Source organism: Saimiri boliviensis, chromosome X (genome assembly GCF_048565385.1).
Source record: "Saimiri boliviensis isolate mSaiBol1 chromosome X, mSaiBol1.pri, whole genome shotgun sequence".
Classification (NCBI taxonomy): Eukaryota; Metazoa; Chordata; class Mammalia; order Primates; family Cebidae; genus Saimiri; species Saimiri boliviensis.
Genome location: NC_133470.1, coordinates 8,000,019 through 8,017,325, shown reverse-complemented (window position 1 = coordinate 8,017,325; position 17,307 = coordinate 8,000,019). Strand labels below are relative to the sequence as shown.

The following is a 17,307-nucleotide window of genomic DNA, read 5'->3' as shown; positions in this document are numbered from 1 at the left end:
TGGGCAGAATTTGGCTTCCCGACTAATCAGCTTGTATCAGCAAAATCCCTATCATCATCCCCATTTCACAGATGAGGAAAGTGAGGCATGGGGATTGTAAGTAGCTTGCTAAAAAGCCACATGCCTGGCTAGTAATTGGCAAAACTGGGACTCAAACTCAGGCAGCCCAGCTTGCCAGCCCTTGCTTTTAGCCACTATGCCATGCTATACCTATGTCAACCAGTCTCTGCCTGGGCTGCTGGGCTCCCGAAACCTGCGTGGCTCATTTCCTCACCTCCTTAAAGGTTGGTGCAAATATGTTCTCTGTAAGGCTGTCCTGGTAGTTCACCCAGCACTCCTATTCCCCTCACCTTTCGCTACCTCCTTCTCTAGCTCTTATCACCTTGTAAAACTTCTTTGTATTTAAGCACACATTTCTTATGCATTTTTGGTGTCACCAAAACTTCCAAGTTACAATGCTGTGTTAAGTCCTTCTTGTATCACCATAAAAATATCTGAGACTGAGTAATTTATAAAGAAAGGAAAAGAGGTTTAATTGGTTCAGAGTTCTGCAGACTGAACAGGAAGCCTGGTGGTGGCATCTGCTCAGCTTCTGGTAATGGCCTCAGGGAACTTTTACTCAGGGTGGAAGGCAACAGGGAGCTAGCCTGTCACATGGTAAGAGCAGAAGCAAGAGAGAGAGGAGAGAAGTGTTACGCTCTTTTTTTTTTTTTTTTTTTTGAGATGGAGTTTCGCTCTTGTTACCCAGGCTGGAGTGCAATGGCGCAATCTCGGCTCACCGCAACTTCCGCCTCCTGGGTTCAGGCAATCCTCCTGCCTCAGCCTCCTGAGTAGCTGGGATTACAGACATGAGCCATCACACCCAGCTAGTTTTTGTATTTTTAGTAGAGACGGAGTTTCACCAAGTTGACCGGGATGGTCTCGATCTCTTGACCTCGTGATCCACCCGCCTCAGCCTTCCAAAGTGCTGGGATTACAGGCTTGAGCCACCGTGCCCGGCATGTTACGCTCTTTTAAACAACCAGATCTCACATGAACACAGAACAAGATTTCACTATTGCAAGGACAGCACCAAGACATTCATGAGGGATCACCTCCCACCAGGCCCCACCTCCAACATTAGTGATTATATTTTAACATGAGATTTGGAGGGGACAAACGTCCAAACCGTATCAGATGGGGATGCAGATTTAGAGTGGTGATTATTAATATTAATTATAACTTAAATTTCCATTTATTCAAGTCTTGTGGGAGCTTATAAATAAGCCCTCCACAAGAAATTCATTTGTATTGTCTGATATTATCCCTACAAATTTCAGAGTTAAGTCTTTTTCTTTTCTCCATCTTATTAACGAGGAAACTGACGTTTAGAGATGTTCTGAATCTTACCAAAGACCTCCCATCTATTTGAATCTCAACGTTTATTATGCAAAAAGTAAAACTCATCTGGGGATGCTGCTTTATAACGGAGGTGCTTGGGCCCTATTACTTGTGACTGTAATTCTCTAAATCTACCTTAAGCTGAAGGAACCTACAAGTTTAGCAATGATCATCTGCCCAGGTGATTCCGAGGCCTTGCATCCACAAACCATATTTTGAGCAGCCCTGCGTCACCCCTTGTTTGCCCTGGGGAGTTTACAGTTGAATGAGATTAAAGAGATGCTGCAATTAGACACTAACTGCAAGAACGTAAGAAAACGATGTGGTATAGGACCAAACCAAAATTATTTCAATCAATTTTATTGCATGGGAAAATCAAGTCTGTTTGTAAAGATGCAACTTAGCTCAAAAGAATGACTTTCTGAATAAAGCATAGGTATTAGATTGTTTGGGTTTTAGTTTGTATTTTGCTTCTTTTTTTTTCTAAACATAGAGACATATACTTCTGCTGGGAAGGAAATCTATTTCGTTAACACTTTTGGTGAGTTGTTCTCCGGTTAGCCACGATTCTTTTGTTTTCAAACATTTTTGTTTGCTGCTTTTAATTAGGTTTGTTATGTTTGTGCTTCTTTTTTTTTAATTGTTTTATTTATTTATTTATTTATTTATTGCATTTTAGGTTTTGGGGTACATGTGAAGAACATGCAAGATTGTTGCATAGGTACACACATGGCAGTGTGGTTTTCTGCCTTCCGTCCCCTTGCCTGTATCTGTCATTTCTCCCCATGCTATCTCTTCCCACCTCCCCACCCCACCATCCCTCCCCTATTTCCCCCCAACGGACCCCAATGTGGAGTGCTCCCCTCCCTGTGTCCATGTGTTCTCATTGTTCAACACCTGCCTATGAGTGAGAATATGCAGTGTTTGATTTTCTGCTCTTGCGTCAGTTTGCTTCTTAATACTAGTTTAAAATAAGCCCTATAATTTTATGTGTACAATATGTAGAAAAATACATGTAAAAAACACATAGTAATACATGATATATATATGAATATATAGTGCATATTTTTTATGAAAAACAAAATATATAACTAATTGTTAATACTTTCCAGCACCATCATTTTAAGGAGATTCTATATGATTTGGGCTTAACAGAAGATTTCTTTATGCTAAACCAAGGTTTCTCAAACTCTGCACTATAGACATTTTGATCCAGATAGTTTCTGATTTGGGCTAGTAGTCCTGTACATTATAAGGTGTTTAGCAGCATCCCTAGCCTCTATCTTCTAGATGCCAGTATCAAATGCTGCCGCAATTGTAACAACCAAAAGTGTCTCCAGACATTGCTAAATGCTCACTGGGGGCAACATTACCCCGCCAAGGACCACTATCCTATATCCTTTTTATCATATTGCTACCCTTTATTAATGCTGTCACATAGTAACCTAGACCTTTACAACTGCCAAAGTCTTTAATCTATCCAGAAACACTGGGTGGGTTTCAATTTCATCTACATTTATAAAATCAAAACAAATTTGAAATCATCCATTTTTAATCCTTAAAAAAAAATCCCATTATGAACACTCAAAAGACTAGATTTATAAAGCCTTCAAATGAGTCATCCATTTATAAGATAAACAGTCACCAAAGAAAAATGCTGGCCTGGACCATGTATCTGAGAGTTGAGGAACCACCAGAAACATATTCTAGACCGTGCTGGTAGGCTCTGGTACCTTTCCTGGGTGCTTGTTTACCAGTTTATGCTCCACGCCATGAGAGTCACAGGGAGACTATGACCTTTGTGTTCATGTCTTACTGCTCCTATGAGGTCTGATGGGTGGATATAGGTATCGTGGATTCACTCTTCCCCGTGTCACTTGTTATCACTTTTATTTTTTCCCCTCATGAACTGGCATTTTTTTTTTTTTGGCTTATTAACAAGCCGTTTCAAAAGACTGTCTCTTAATGATTTATTTGAATCCAGAATACAGTTTCCAGCATATATACAACATTGTATGGGTTGGTTAGGTTTCCAATTTATTTAACTCATGATATGCCTGATTCATTAGTCCCTAGATTGGCAAATACTCAGTGGCTGTTAAGTGCCAGGTACTGCCTTAGATACTGAGAACACCAAAGTGAATAAGCCAGACAAGACTTATTCAGGATTTCCTCCTGAATCTGGCTGACATATGTGGCTGATAATGCAAGGCCCTAGAACTGTGTTGCTGGAACATGGCAGTAGATGCTACATAAATACGTGTAGGGCACCAAATGACCCTAATGTCTATATAAGAGGTTGGCAAACTACAGCCAGTGGGTCAAATGCAGCCTGATGCCATTTTTGTATGACCTGCAAGCTAAGAATTATGTTTACATTTCTAAGTAGACGAAAAAATTTTGAAGGAAGGATATTTTGTGCACATAAAATTACATGAACCTTGAAATTTTGTGTCCATAGATAAAAATTTTGGAACTTTGGTTTATGCAGAGTCTATGGCTGTTTTTGCCCTGCAATGGCAAAAGTTGAGTAATTGTGGAAGACAACCTAAGACTCACAAAGCCTAAGGTGTTTACTATATGTTCTTTTCTATAGTTCTATTGTATGAGAAAAGTGCTTTCAGAATTCCAGTCTTGGAACCTCTCCAGCGCAAATCATTGGTGGTGGTACCTGTAATATGAAGCAGCACCTTAGCATCAGGTAGCAGGGAGATAAGAATGTGATGGAAGATTAAAACTTACTTTTAAGTGTCTGGGAGCATGCCCTTCACCCCATCAACCTTCTTCTCTAATACTCCTTTCTACTCCTGGATCCATTTCCTATTGCTGCCATAACAAATTATCACAAACTTACAACACAAACTTAATGTTTTATAGTTCTGGAGGTCGTAAATCTGATGTGGGACTCACTGGGCTAAAATAAAAACCATGTTCCTTCTGGAGACTCCAGGAGAGAATCCCCTTGGCTTTTTATGCTACTAGAAGCTGTGTGCATTTCTTGGCTTGTGATTCCTTTTTCCATCTTTAAAGTTAGCAGCTGAGCTCTTTAAAATCTTTCTCTCTCCCACCTCTGCTTCCATTATCACATTTTTGTCTCTGGATCTGCCTCTATCTCTTTCTCTCCTTGTGATGAGATTGGGCCCACCTGGATAATACAGGATAATCTTCCCATCTCAATGATCTGAAAGTAATAGCATCTGCAAAGTCCCTTTTACCATGTAAAATAACATACTTACAGGTCCTTGGGATTTGGGTGTGGACATCTTTAGGGGAGACATTATTCTGCAACCACACCTTCCACCAGATAACTGTGTACTGTACTTCTCTCTACTGCCACAGAACAAAATGCGGGCTGAGGGGCAACTCACAAGCTTGCAACAACCAGCCAAGATATTGTAGTGGCTAAGAGTGGCTTCTGAGAATGTCAGGTTCAAGTCAATTTTTTTGTTGAATGAAAACCCAAGGATTATGGCATCATTTCATTTGTTTAAACAAGAAAATAGGATCACGATTACTCTCAGTTTCAAAAAGTAAAATCCTTACTATTATGACTATCATAGAAATAGCTTTCTTTCCCTTGGTAGATTTGCATCTTTCTTTGGCAATGGAGGGCTTCTTGGATTTTCTAGACTTACTACAGAGCACTTATTATAGCCTAACTGAACAATGGGGATGCACACTCAGACTGAACTAGAATCTGTTCAAGCCTTGAACTCAGTGGTTCTCAACCCTGGCTGCATGGAAGAATCATCAGGGAACTTCAGAAAAAAATGGACAAAGAAAATGTGGTACATATACACAATGGAGTACAATTCGGCCATAAAAAAAGAATAAGATCCTGTCATTTGTAACAACATGGATGGAACTAGAGATCATTATGCTAACTGAAGTAAGCCGGGCACAGAAAGACAAGTATCACATGTTCTCACTTATTTGTGGGATCTAAACATCAAAACAATTGAATTCATGGATAGAGAGTAGAAGAATGGTTACCACAGGCTGGGAAGGGCAGTGTAGGGGGTTGGGGGGAGGTGGGGATAGTTAATGGCTACAAAAAGTAATTAGAAATAATGAATAAGACCCACTATTTGATAGCACAACAGGGTGACTATAGTCAGCAATAACTTAATTGTACACTTTTAAAATAACTTAAAGAGTGTAATTGGATTGTTCGTAATTCAAAGGATAAATGCTTGAGGAGATGGATACCCCATTCTCCACGATATGATTATTACACATTGCATACCTGTATCAAAGCATCTCGTGTACCCCATAAATATATATACCTACTATGAACCCCCCAAAATTTAAAAAGTAAAAATAAGGAAACAAACAAAAAATACAGATATTGTCTTGGTCAACTGGGTTTGCCATATCAAAATAACCCCAGATCTCTCTTTTGGTTAACAATTCCAAATATACCAAAGAAGTTTAAAAATATAAGAGGTAAAGAACCATGGAATTCCATATATAATGGACTAAAATAAAAGCATCACACTTCACTTTTTATTATGCTAGGGGTAGTCATTTGTAAACAGCTTGAAAAAAACATGTATTAGTTGATTGTATTGGAACTGTTTTTCTTTTCTTTAATTGTACTTTAAGTTCTGGGGTACATGTGCAGATCATGCAGGATTGTTGCATAGGTACATACATGGTAAGGTGGTTTGCTTTCTCCATCCCCCCATCACCTATATCTGGCATTTCTCCCCATGTATCCTCCCCAACCTCCCCCGCCCCCGCTGTCCCTCCTCTAGCCACCCTGCAACAGACCCCATTGTATGTGGCTCCCCTCCCTGTGTCCATGTGTTCTGGTTGTTCAACACCCGCCTATGAGTGAGGACATGTGGTAATTGAGAGAAGAAAATCAAGGCTCAAGAAAAATATAAATCGGCCATGTTCTGTTTTGCCAGACTTAAGAATGTTTTAATTCTATTTTTTTTTAACAAAATACCATTTTCACCATGTCCAAAACTGGGTGATCCTCCTTCTCCCCCTGCAAACCTGATTCCCTCTGCCATTCCCCGTCTTGGTGATTAGTGTTACTATCTGCTCAGTTGCCAAAGCTAGAAACCCAAGAGTCATCGCAGATTACTCTTTCTTTTCTCCTCACTGCATCCAGTTTGTTCTCCAGCATCTATGTGGTTCTAAGTGTCTTCCGTGTTTGTTCAAATTGGAATCAGCATCCTACTTAGCACAGAGTCTTTTCTCATCTCTGCATCTTTGACTTGCCCTCCCCTTTAATTCCTTAAGAAGCTTGTTTCCAGTCATCTTTTCCATATTTCAAATTTGCTTATGCTCCTCTCTTACTCAAACTTCCTGAATGACTAGCCATCACCTATGGAGGAAAATCTAATCCAGTCTGCATTGCCAACAGAGACGGCCCTACAGAATCTGGCCCTGACTTCTGCTTGGCTTCACCTCTTTCCATTTTCTTCCTTCCAACCTTGTGATTCCCCAAACAAGCCTGTTTTCTCAAACTCATTTGCCATGGCACCTGCTGCTAAAGTTGTATTGCTACTTCGCAAACCCTGCCCCCTCTTACTCAACGTTCAAGCCTCCAACGAAACCCTACCTTCTCTATAAAGCTTTCCTTGATCCTCCAAATAGATAACAAAAGACTTGTTTCCTAGGCATTCATTGCATTTAGTACTTACTTCTAGTAACACAATTTCTGTGTTTTATGGATTGCTTTTATTCTTCCTACCTGAAAGTTAACTTTGAGGACAAGGACTGTATTGTCACCTTGATAGTCCCAATCCTATCACAGAGCTTAGCATCTCACCTGTGCGTATTAAATATTGTTTGAATTAATTAACCAGGAAGACTTAGTAAATAAGAATAAACTGTCCCTTCTAGGAATTCGTTTATTTCAATCATAAGCTATAGTTCACAGGTTGGGAAACTCTATCCCACCAGCCAAAACCAGCCTGCTGTTTTCTTAAATAAAATTTTATTGGAATATGGCCACACTCACTGATTTATAAATTATCTGTGGCTGCTTTCATGCCACAAAGGCAGAGTTAAGTAGTTGTAACAGAGACCACATGACCCACAAAGCCTGATATACTTTCTATGTGGTCTTAACAGAAAAAGGTTGTCAAACCCCTACTACAGATAATTAAGCTCATTGGAGGTCACATCATTAAATGCTTTTAAAGAATGGGTATGTAATTCTGTTATGACACTTCAAATAGCCGTCAGCTCCCTTAGGTACCTAAGCTTCACATCTAAAATTTATAAACTCATCTGGGGAATTTCTATCTGGGAGAAATTTTTTTAAATTCCCTAATACTGTTCCTTGTTCCCTATGCTTAGAGGGTGTGAGTGAGGGGTACACCCAAGCCCTGAGCCCCTAACCCTAACATCTATATGCACTATTTGTTCTTAGTCTGGTTATAGCAAAAGAAAAGAAAGAAAAAATTCAAATACACAGGCTCTAGAAGAATTTTCTTCTGTTCACTGAATGTGACTGCAACCTCCTAACTTTGACTAGATTTGCTCACTCACTCCTCTCCTCACATTCCCTCCCGCATCACTCTCCCTGAGCTCCTCCTGGGTTCCTGCCAGTCTTCATCATTATCCACTGGATGTAATTCATACATGTCAAGGCAAAGAAACTAAAAGCCATAACTTCTTTAGCGCTTGCTCAAATTTTGCCTTCTCAGTGAGGTCTTTCCTGAGTGCTAGCTCTAAAATTGCAAATTCCTTTCCTCTACTTCCCCTTCTTTGCATTTTTCTCCTCCCTAGCAGTTATTATTTAACACACCATTCCTTTTACTTACCCTGTTCATTTTCTGCCCCTACCAGAGTATAATGCCTTCATGGATTAAATGAATGAATGAAATCCCAGCTGAAGAGGGAAAATATCAAAGAATTAATATAGTGCCATTCACTATTTGGAATCAATACACTAGGTAGTAATTTGCCACCAGTGGGAAACAAAGTGCTATGGCGCTTTGTTGCTGGAACCAGTCTTTCTGTCTCCCTTCTTTAAGGTGAGTGACTTCTGTAAGATGGTGAAGTCTTAGGGGATTCTGTAAGTGTTCCACTCATTGCAATGAATACCTGCATGGGCCAGCACCTCTACTACCCCAATAGGACTTTTATTTTCTTGATCATTGGGCAACAGTAGCTGCCTCTTCAAATCTGTTGCAGCATCCCTGATATATGAGATTCACAGGAAGTCTTCTTTAGTAAGGAGACACTGAGTTTCAGAGGATTGTAAAGTACTTTTTCTTCAGGCATCACTTTCTCACTGTCTGCATTGAGCGGGGAGCCATTCACCCTCAGTGGGCTGCAAGGGTGTGTGTGTGTGTACACGAGTACACTTTTAGGATTGTGAGAATCTTCGCTTTGACTCTTTGATGCAGAGTATTTTCGCATCAAATATCTCTATAAATACTGTACATGTTCCTATTGATCATATTTCTACGCTTATTGTGTTCAAAATAACTCACAAGAGTGCTATAAATAGAATCTAGAGTTTAAAGCCCTACATTCTTAGCTTGAGTCCTGGTTCCAAATTTTATAAGTTTTATGAATTGGAGAAAATTACTTAACTTCCACAAGCCTCAGTTTCATCATCTATATTATTATATGTATATATATTATATGTTACTATAATATTCATATACCATAAGTATAAACTTTACTATATATTATATGTCATATATAATAATAATAGATTATATTATCATATTATTATATTTCACAAAAAACAGGTCAAAAATGTTAACCACTTCATAAGGTTGTTGGAGGGATTAATTAAAAAGCCCTTGACTGTGGTTAACAGTAATATATAATCTCAAATAGCTAGAAGGAGGATGTTGAATATTAGCAATGAAAGAAATGATAAATGTTTGAGATAATGAATATGCTTATTGCACTGTTCTAATAACCATATGTATAGAAATACATATGTTGCAATTTGGCAACATTTATCTAAATTGTATTATGATTATTTTATGGTTTTTTTGAGGAACAGGTGGTATTTGGTTACACAAATAAGTTCTTTAGCGGTGATTTGTGAGATTTTGGTGCATCCATCACCCAAGCAATATACACTGAATACAATTTGTAGCCTTTTATCCATCAACCCGTTTTCACCTTTTTGAGTCCCCAAAGTCTATTGTAACATTCTTATGCCTTTGCGTCCTCATAGTTTAGCCCCCACTTCTTAGTGAGAACATACAATGTCTGGTTTTCCATTCCTGAGTTACTTCACTTAGCATAATAGACTCCAGTCCCATCCAGGTCTCTGTGAATGCCATTAATTCATTCATTTTTATGACTGAGTAGTATTCCATTGTGTGTGTGTGTGTGTGTGTGTGTGTGTGTACACAGTTTATCCACTCATGGATATGGAGATACACACACACACACACACACACACACACACACATATACACTACAGTTTCTTTATCCACTCATGGATTGATGGGCATTTGGGTTGGTTCCACATTTTTTGCAATTGTGAATCATGCTGCTATAAATGTGTGTGCAAGTATCTTTTCTGTATAATGACTTATTTTCCTCTGGGTAGTTCTCAATAGTGAGATTGTTGGATCAAATGGTAGTTCTGCTACACTGTTTTTCATAGCAGCTGTACTGGTTTATACTCCCACCAGCAGTATAGAAGTATATTCCCTGTTCACTGCATCCACACCAACATCTATTATTTTTTTTATTTTTTGATTATGACCATTCTTGCAGGAGTAAGTTGGTATGCATTGTGGTTTTGATTTGCATTCCCCTGAAATTAGTGATGTTGAGCATTTTTTCATATGTTTTTTGGCCATTTGTATATCTTCTTTTGAGAATTGTCTATTTGTGTCCTTAGCCCACTTTTTGATGGTATTGTTTGTTTTTGTTTCTTGCTAATTAGTTTGAATTTGTTGTAGATTCTGGAAATAGAAAATCTGCATGGAAATACATATGGTTATTAGAAATACATATCTAATTATTAGAAATACATATCTAATAACCATATGTATAGAAACACCACCATGTGCCCCATGAATATGTACCATTATTGTTTGACAATTTTAAAAAATGTCCTTGATGCAGCCACTGGCACACAGTTGGCTCTCGATACACATTCATCCCCCTATATCTGATGTACATGATGGCAATTAGCAGCAGCACAGTTTTTCCTGTTACTGAGATACAAAAGTTAAAAGTTCTCATGTGTTCCCATAAAAAGTAGGAAATAGGATCCTCACAGTCTCTTTCCACATAGTTTCCTTAGGCCTGTATGCATAATGAGATGAGGTCATGTAACCCAGCAGATACTGGAGATTTTGACTTTTGCAACTGACTGAGAAGATCCACAGTGAACTAAAAGAGGATTTGACTTTGGGAATTGAGACCCAATTTTGGAACACAAAGGTGGTTTGCCTGACTTTATTACTAAGAAAGGATGAGATTTTTGAGAGGTAGGTGAACTCTGTAACAGTTGATTTTTTTTTTCCTTTGGCCTACAGGGTGATTTCACCTGGAACAGCATGTCAGGCCGCAGTGTACGGCTGAGGTCAGTCCCCATCCAGAGTCTATCAGAGCTGGAGAGGGCCCGGCTGCAGGAAGTGGCTTTTTATCAGCTGCAACAGGACTGTGACTTAAGCTGTCAGATCACCATTCCCAAAGGTAAGGCCTCCTCTGCTTTTCTGCTGGGGAACACTGCAGGTCAAATATTGGCTCTGCCAAAGCCATGAGCTGTGAACTCTTCTCACACCTAATATTCACACAGGAAGGAAACTACAGCTTCTCGGTTGTTGGCTGACATTAGTGTCCATTTGAAAGCCATGTTAAAGTGGGACAATTTTCATGTCAGCTGATATGTTTATTTAAAGGGAAGGTCAACTTGGGTCATTACAAAGGAAAGCTGTGTGTATATAAACAGTCTATATGAATTCAGAACAACTAATTAAAAAGAATTTTCAGAAAGGTCATCTTAAAGAGTCAAAAGAAAAGCTGTGTCTATCTAAGTTTTGTTTCAAAATAAGCCATTTGAACAGAATGCCTTAACACTTTGTTAAACTTGTCATTTGACCCTAAGCCAACTCAGAATCAGGGATTTTACCAAAGTTAACTGCTTTTTATCCACTTTTCCAGCTGGTGTGCTCTATGTTGCACTGGAGCCAGTGCACACCTGACTGGCTGATATTTGTTTTGTAAACAGATCCTGATTCCAGTAAAGATGAGATACATGTACTTGAATTTCTCGAATCCATAAAACGTTGTCTCTATATGTTTACTATGTCTATAAAGGCACTTTGTAATTTGTATTGATATGTAGCAGACCAGCTACTTTGAAGCAGAATGAAAAACTGATATACAAATTGAGTAATATGCCATGAAAAGCAACATTAGCCAGTGGGCCTAAAACTTAAAGGAAAGCAGAAGACAGATAGGAAGCTTCTAGAAGCTAGAATATTGCCTTGGAGGATTTTGGTATCTGCAGAACTTCTCTTCTACTTTGTTTTCTTCTGGAGGAGGTTGAGGGGATGCTTCATGAATATTTGTTCATAAACAGTTCATATATATATATATATATATATACACACACACAACATATGTGCATATACACATATATACATATACACACAAATATGTGGTTCTCAGGCAGAGTTGATTTTGCTCCCCAGCCCCTGGGGACATCTGGCAATGTCTGGATATACTTTTGGTTATCGCAGCTCAGGGGATGGATGCTCCTAGAATCTAGTGGGTAGAGGCTGAGGATGCTTCCCAACACCCTATAATAAACAGGACATCCCCCTGCAACAAAAATGATCAGGTCCCAAGTTCTAAAGTTGGCTTACCTTGCTTTACACACATATATTCACATTCTGGCACCCACACTGGCAGTGGTGGAGTTCTTTTGGTTCAGCTGTGGCTGACAGAAAGAATGCTGGCTTGGTCTAAAGGCTAGGATTTGTGAACTCATCCTGTCACTGATCACACATGCGAGCTTCAGCAACTCGCCTTTGCAGTAGGAGGCTCAGTTATTTGACCAGAAAGAGTAACACAAAAACACTGACCAGAGTTTTTCTTGGGATGGTGAGTCTTAGGGCCATGTTTTGCCTTGAAGCAGGAAGCTGAGACTCCACTGGAGGTCATGACAGAGTTCAGACGGGCAAGGTAGGCAAGACCAAGGGGCTGACAAGACATGCATATTTCATTGGCATATGCCTTGCGCCATTGGCTTTCTTGTCACACTTTGTTCACTACCACAATCATGGCATGTTCTTTCTAAAAGGAAATCCTCACCCCTGTTTTATTTTTTCCTGCTAATCTCACACATAGAGGCCCTCAGCTCAAGTAAGAAGAAAATCACTTGGGCAATTGTGAAAAATAAATACTAGTGACCGTCAGGCCATGTCGCTCTTTTCCTTGAAAAAGCCTCTCCTGCCTTACCTGATATTGATTTGGTTGTAGAGCAAAGATGAGGCCTGTTCTCCCTCCCACTTAACTCACAAAGTGGCCCATGTGGGGCCAGGGCCAAGAGTTTTGTCTCCCTTTAATGAGCACAGACATTCTTTTCGTTCCTAAGGAAAAAAAAAATGGAAATATTGTTAGCAAGCTCAATTTGTAGTGAAGGGAAATGATAACTTTGAAAAGTTTTTGAAACTTGGATTGAATGCACATCAGATAAGATATCAGGGAACAGATACTCTCTGTGGCTTTGTTTTAAAATCTTGTTGATTTGATTTTTCTCTTTGTTCCTGCTTTTGAAAGAGTCCACTAAACAAATAACCTTTACCAAAAATAATTTTATAAAACTTGTCTACTAGAAGCTCTGTCTGCATTGATTATTTTTGAGGCTGTGTGGTTATCAGCACATCCAGGGAAAGCTTTGTGCTGTCAAAATGTTCGAAGATATTCCTAGGCTACAGCAGTTATTTTCATATTTTCTATCAAAATAGGAACTAATGATTTACAAAAAACAATTGCTTCCTTATAAAGGAGAGAGAGAATTGTATGGCTGGTGAAAGAAGCAGATACCACTTGAGGGTTTCTGAAACTATTGAATTGGGCATATGAATATAGACATCAAATATTTACTGAGATCCTTGGAATGTGTAGCTGGTGGCAAGCTCTATGACAGTAGCTTTGGTCTAAGTGTGGCCACTTGGTCCCCGTGCAAACCTTCAAATGGGGGTTCTAAACAGGGTCAGATTCACTGTGTGAATAATTTTCACAGGAAAATAAATACTGTAGCCAGGACCTAAAGCCTAAAGAAATGATGTCAAACCTAACAGGATATAATGAAAATCATGTATACAATGAAAATGGGCACATAGTCAAGCTCACATTTCTGTTCTCTGTCACATTAGGATGATCATAGGGATTTATTTGTGGTTATCTATTTGCAGAACCTTCTCCTGTGAGACTGGTGCTTCCAGGGTTCAAATGAATGCTATTTTAACATCAGCTGCCAGTATTTACCATAGAGAGGAAAGAATTGAGGATGGGAGAGTTTGAAATTACTGGATGATTTCCTAAACTAGACCACAGAGGTGGAACCCAGAGTACAAGTGGAGTGTTTAACCTTCTTTTATGCTATAATAATAGATGGGCATTCCTTACATGGACACTGATGCAAGTGAGTTAGAAAATGGTGGGAGAGTATGTGGGATTTTACTCCAGATTATTTCTCAGCAACCAGCAAAATAGGACGCAATTTAATCCACTAGGAGTGAGGATGGAGAAGAGGTCCTGGAAGTTTGAGGAAAGAGGAGAGGAATGGAAGAGAGAGCAGCTAACAGACCAGCAATATCACAGGATTGCAGGACAGGCCAAAAGGTCCGTTTGAGGTTAGTAGCTGGGAATTTTAAATAAAAAATAAACATTCTGGTAGCTAAACACTGTTAAGCTAAATACAGCATTTCAAACTTTTAATTTCCCAGCCTTATTTAATCTAAATCTCCTCTTTTGAGTTAGTATTTTCTAGTTGAATTCAACGAAGTTGAAGAGGGACATGGCAGTTGAGAGTATATCTGCAATAGGCAGAATAATGGACCCCTCTCCCCCACCAAAGATGGCCATTTCTTCACCCCTGGGACCTGTGAATATGATACCTCACAGGCCAAAAGGAACTTTGCAAATGTGATGAGTTAAGGTCCTTGAGATAGGGAGATTATCCTGGATTGTCTGGGTGGACTCAAACTAATCACATGGGTACTTAAAAGTGCTGAAACTCTCCCAGCTGTAATCAAGGAGAGATGTGACTATGGAAGTATGGTCAGAGAGATGCAATGTTGCTGGTTTCAAAGACACAGGAAGGGGCCATAAGCCGAGGAATGCAGATGGCCTCTAGAAGCTACAAAAGTCAAAGAGACAAATTCTTCCCCTGGGCCTCCAGAAAGGAACAAAGCTCTGCCGACACCTCAGTTTTAGCCCAGCGAGACCCATTTCAGACTTCTGGCCTCCAGAACTGTAAGATGATAAATTTGAGTTGTTTAAGACACTAAGTCTCTGGTCATTAGTTACAACAGCACTAAGAAACTAATAAAGTTATCCAAGGGAATGATTATAATCCCACAACACAGAGTCTAAATTGGATAAGAAAGGAAATTAGGAAGAAATATAAAAGACAAGAATAAATAATATGAAGATGTCAATTATGTCGTTAATTATCTATAAGCCGAATGTGATTCCAAAATAAGGTACCAACAGAATTTTTCTTTTTGGTAATTTTACTAAATTAATCTAAACATCATCTAGGAAAATAAGTGAAGGTAGTCAGGGGAAATATGATAAAGAGATAAAATGGAGATTAACACTGTTCGTTTACTAAAATGTGTCACAAAACTATAGAATTAAAAATGAACCAAAATATATATGAAAATTTATTAAATGTAAATATGGTACTTCTTGTAATGGGAAAACGATGGGCTATTTTTGTATTTCAGACAATGAGACAATCATTGTTAAGAAAATAATACATTGATATGGAAAAAAAGATTCAAGGATCAAAAATGAAACTATAAATGATGTACCAGAATAAATCATAGCTGGATATGTATTTTTTTACACCAGGGAAGGAAGGCCTACCCAGAAAACATAAACAAAGAGAGGGACAAATTTCACTACATTTTTTAAAATAGAATTATCTGTGACAGATACGCAAATAAATAAAACTTTATAGCGCATTTGACAAACTAAAAGCTAACTTCTCAACTACATAAAACTTTACTACAAATTAATATAAAAAATGTAAAATATAGACAAATTACAGGTGGCTTACAGAAATATACAAGTGGTATAAATAGATTTGAAAAGATGCTTACCCTCACATTCATTAAAGAAATGCAAGCTAAACATCAGTATTTTTTTTCTCTCAGATTGTTATGGCTCCAAAAGTTGGATGATATACTTTATGGGGAAACAGGCACTCTTATACCCTGTTGGTAGAGGTATAAATTGTTGCAACAAGGTGCAAGCAATTTGGCAAGATTTATCTAAATTGTATGTATGTATGTATGTATGTATTTTCTCCATGGTTTTTTGAGGAACAGGTGGTATTTGGTTACACAAATAAGTTCTTTAGTGGTGATTTGTGAGATTTTGGTGCATCCATCACCCAAGCAGTATACACTGAACACAATTTGTAGCCTTTTATCCCTCACCCCTTCCCTCCCTTTCCCTGAGTCCCTGAAGTCTATTTTGTCACTCCTATGCCTTTGCATCCTCATAGTTTAGCTTCCACTTATTACTGAGAACATACAATGTCTGGTTTTCCATTCCTGAGTTACTTCACTTAGAACAGTCTCCAGTCCCATCCAGGTCATTGTGAATGCCATTAATTCATTCCTTTTTATGGCTGAGTAGTATTCCATCACATATATATATACCATAGTTGCTTTATCCACTCATTGACAGGCATTTGGGTTGGTTCCACATTTTTGCAACTGTGAATTGTGCTGCTATAAACATGTATGTGCAAGTATCTTTTCTGTACAATGACTGATTTTCCTCTGGGTAGATACCCAGTAGTGAGATTTTTGGCTCAAATGGTAGTTCTACTTTTAGTTCTTTAAGGAATCTCCACACCGTTTTCCATAGCAGCTGTACTAATTTACACTCCCACCAGCGGTGTAGAAGTGTTCCCTGTTCACCACATCCACACCAACATCTATTATTTTTTTTATTATGGCCATTCTTGCAGGAGTAAGGTGATATTGCATTGTGGTTTTGATTTGTATTTTCCTAATTATTAGAGATGTTGAGCATTTTTTTTATCTGTTTGTTGGCCATTTGTATATCTTCTTTTGAGAATCGCCTATTCATGTCTTTAGCCCACTTTTTGATGGGATTGTTTGTTTCTTTTTTTCTTGCTAATTTGTTTGAATTTGTTGTAGATTCTGGATGTTAGTCCTTTGTCAGATGTATAGATGGTGAAGATTTTCTCCCACTCCGTGGGTTGTCTGTTTATTCTGCTGACTGTTCCTTTTGCTGTGCAAAAGCTCTTTAGTTTAATTAAGTACCGGTTATTTATCTTTGTTTTTATTGTATTTGCTTTTGCATTCTTGCATTTTTCTAAATTTTAAATGGCCCAACAATTCTACTTCTAAGAATGTATCTCAGAGATACATACTTGTATTTGTTGGGGTAGGCTAACTAACCACTCTGTGCCTTAACACTATAAAAGTTTCTTTCTTGCTGAAGCACTATCTAATGCAACTTGGCCATGGGGTGAGAGGGGCAAACACTGCTCCAGGCAGTTATTCAGGGACCCAGGTTTCTTGCATCTTGTGGCTCTTCCTTCCTCTATATCCATTTAGCCTGGAGATGCACACACTGAATAACTAATAAGATAAAATGGCAGATGAACTTAATTTCTTACCCCTTCTAAACTTAACGTGGTTCAAAAGGAGACTTTTGAAATCCTTTTGAGAATCTGGAGAAATCTTTAGTGGTTGAAAT

The 17,307-nt window shown here is 38.6% G+C and overlaps 1 protein-coding gene across 3 annotated transcripts in view; it reads left to right on the top strand.

Moving 5' to 3' along the window:
- The window catches only part of ARHGAP6 (Rho GTPase activating protein 6), a 542,269-nt gene that overhangs the window by 412,169 nt on the left and 112,793 nt on the right, over window positions 1-17,307 (top strand). For all 3 annotated transcript variants that reach the window (XM_003920302.4, XM_074391719.1, XM_074391720.1), the window contains exon 2: window positions 10,866-11,025. In XM_003920302.4, the coding sequence (XP_003920351.3) occupies window positions 10,866-11,025 (160 nt within the window). The remainder of the gene's footprint in view (window positions 1-10,865; window positions 11,026-17,307) is intronic.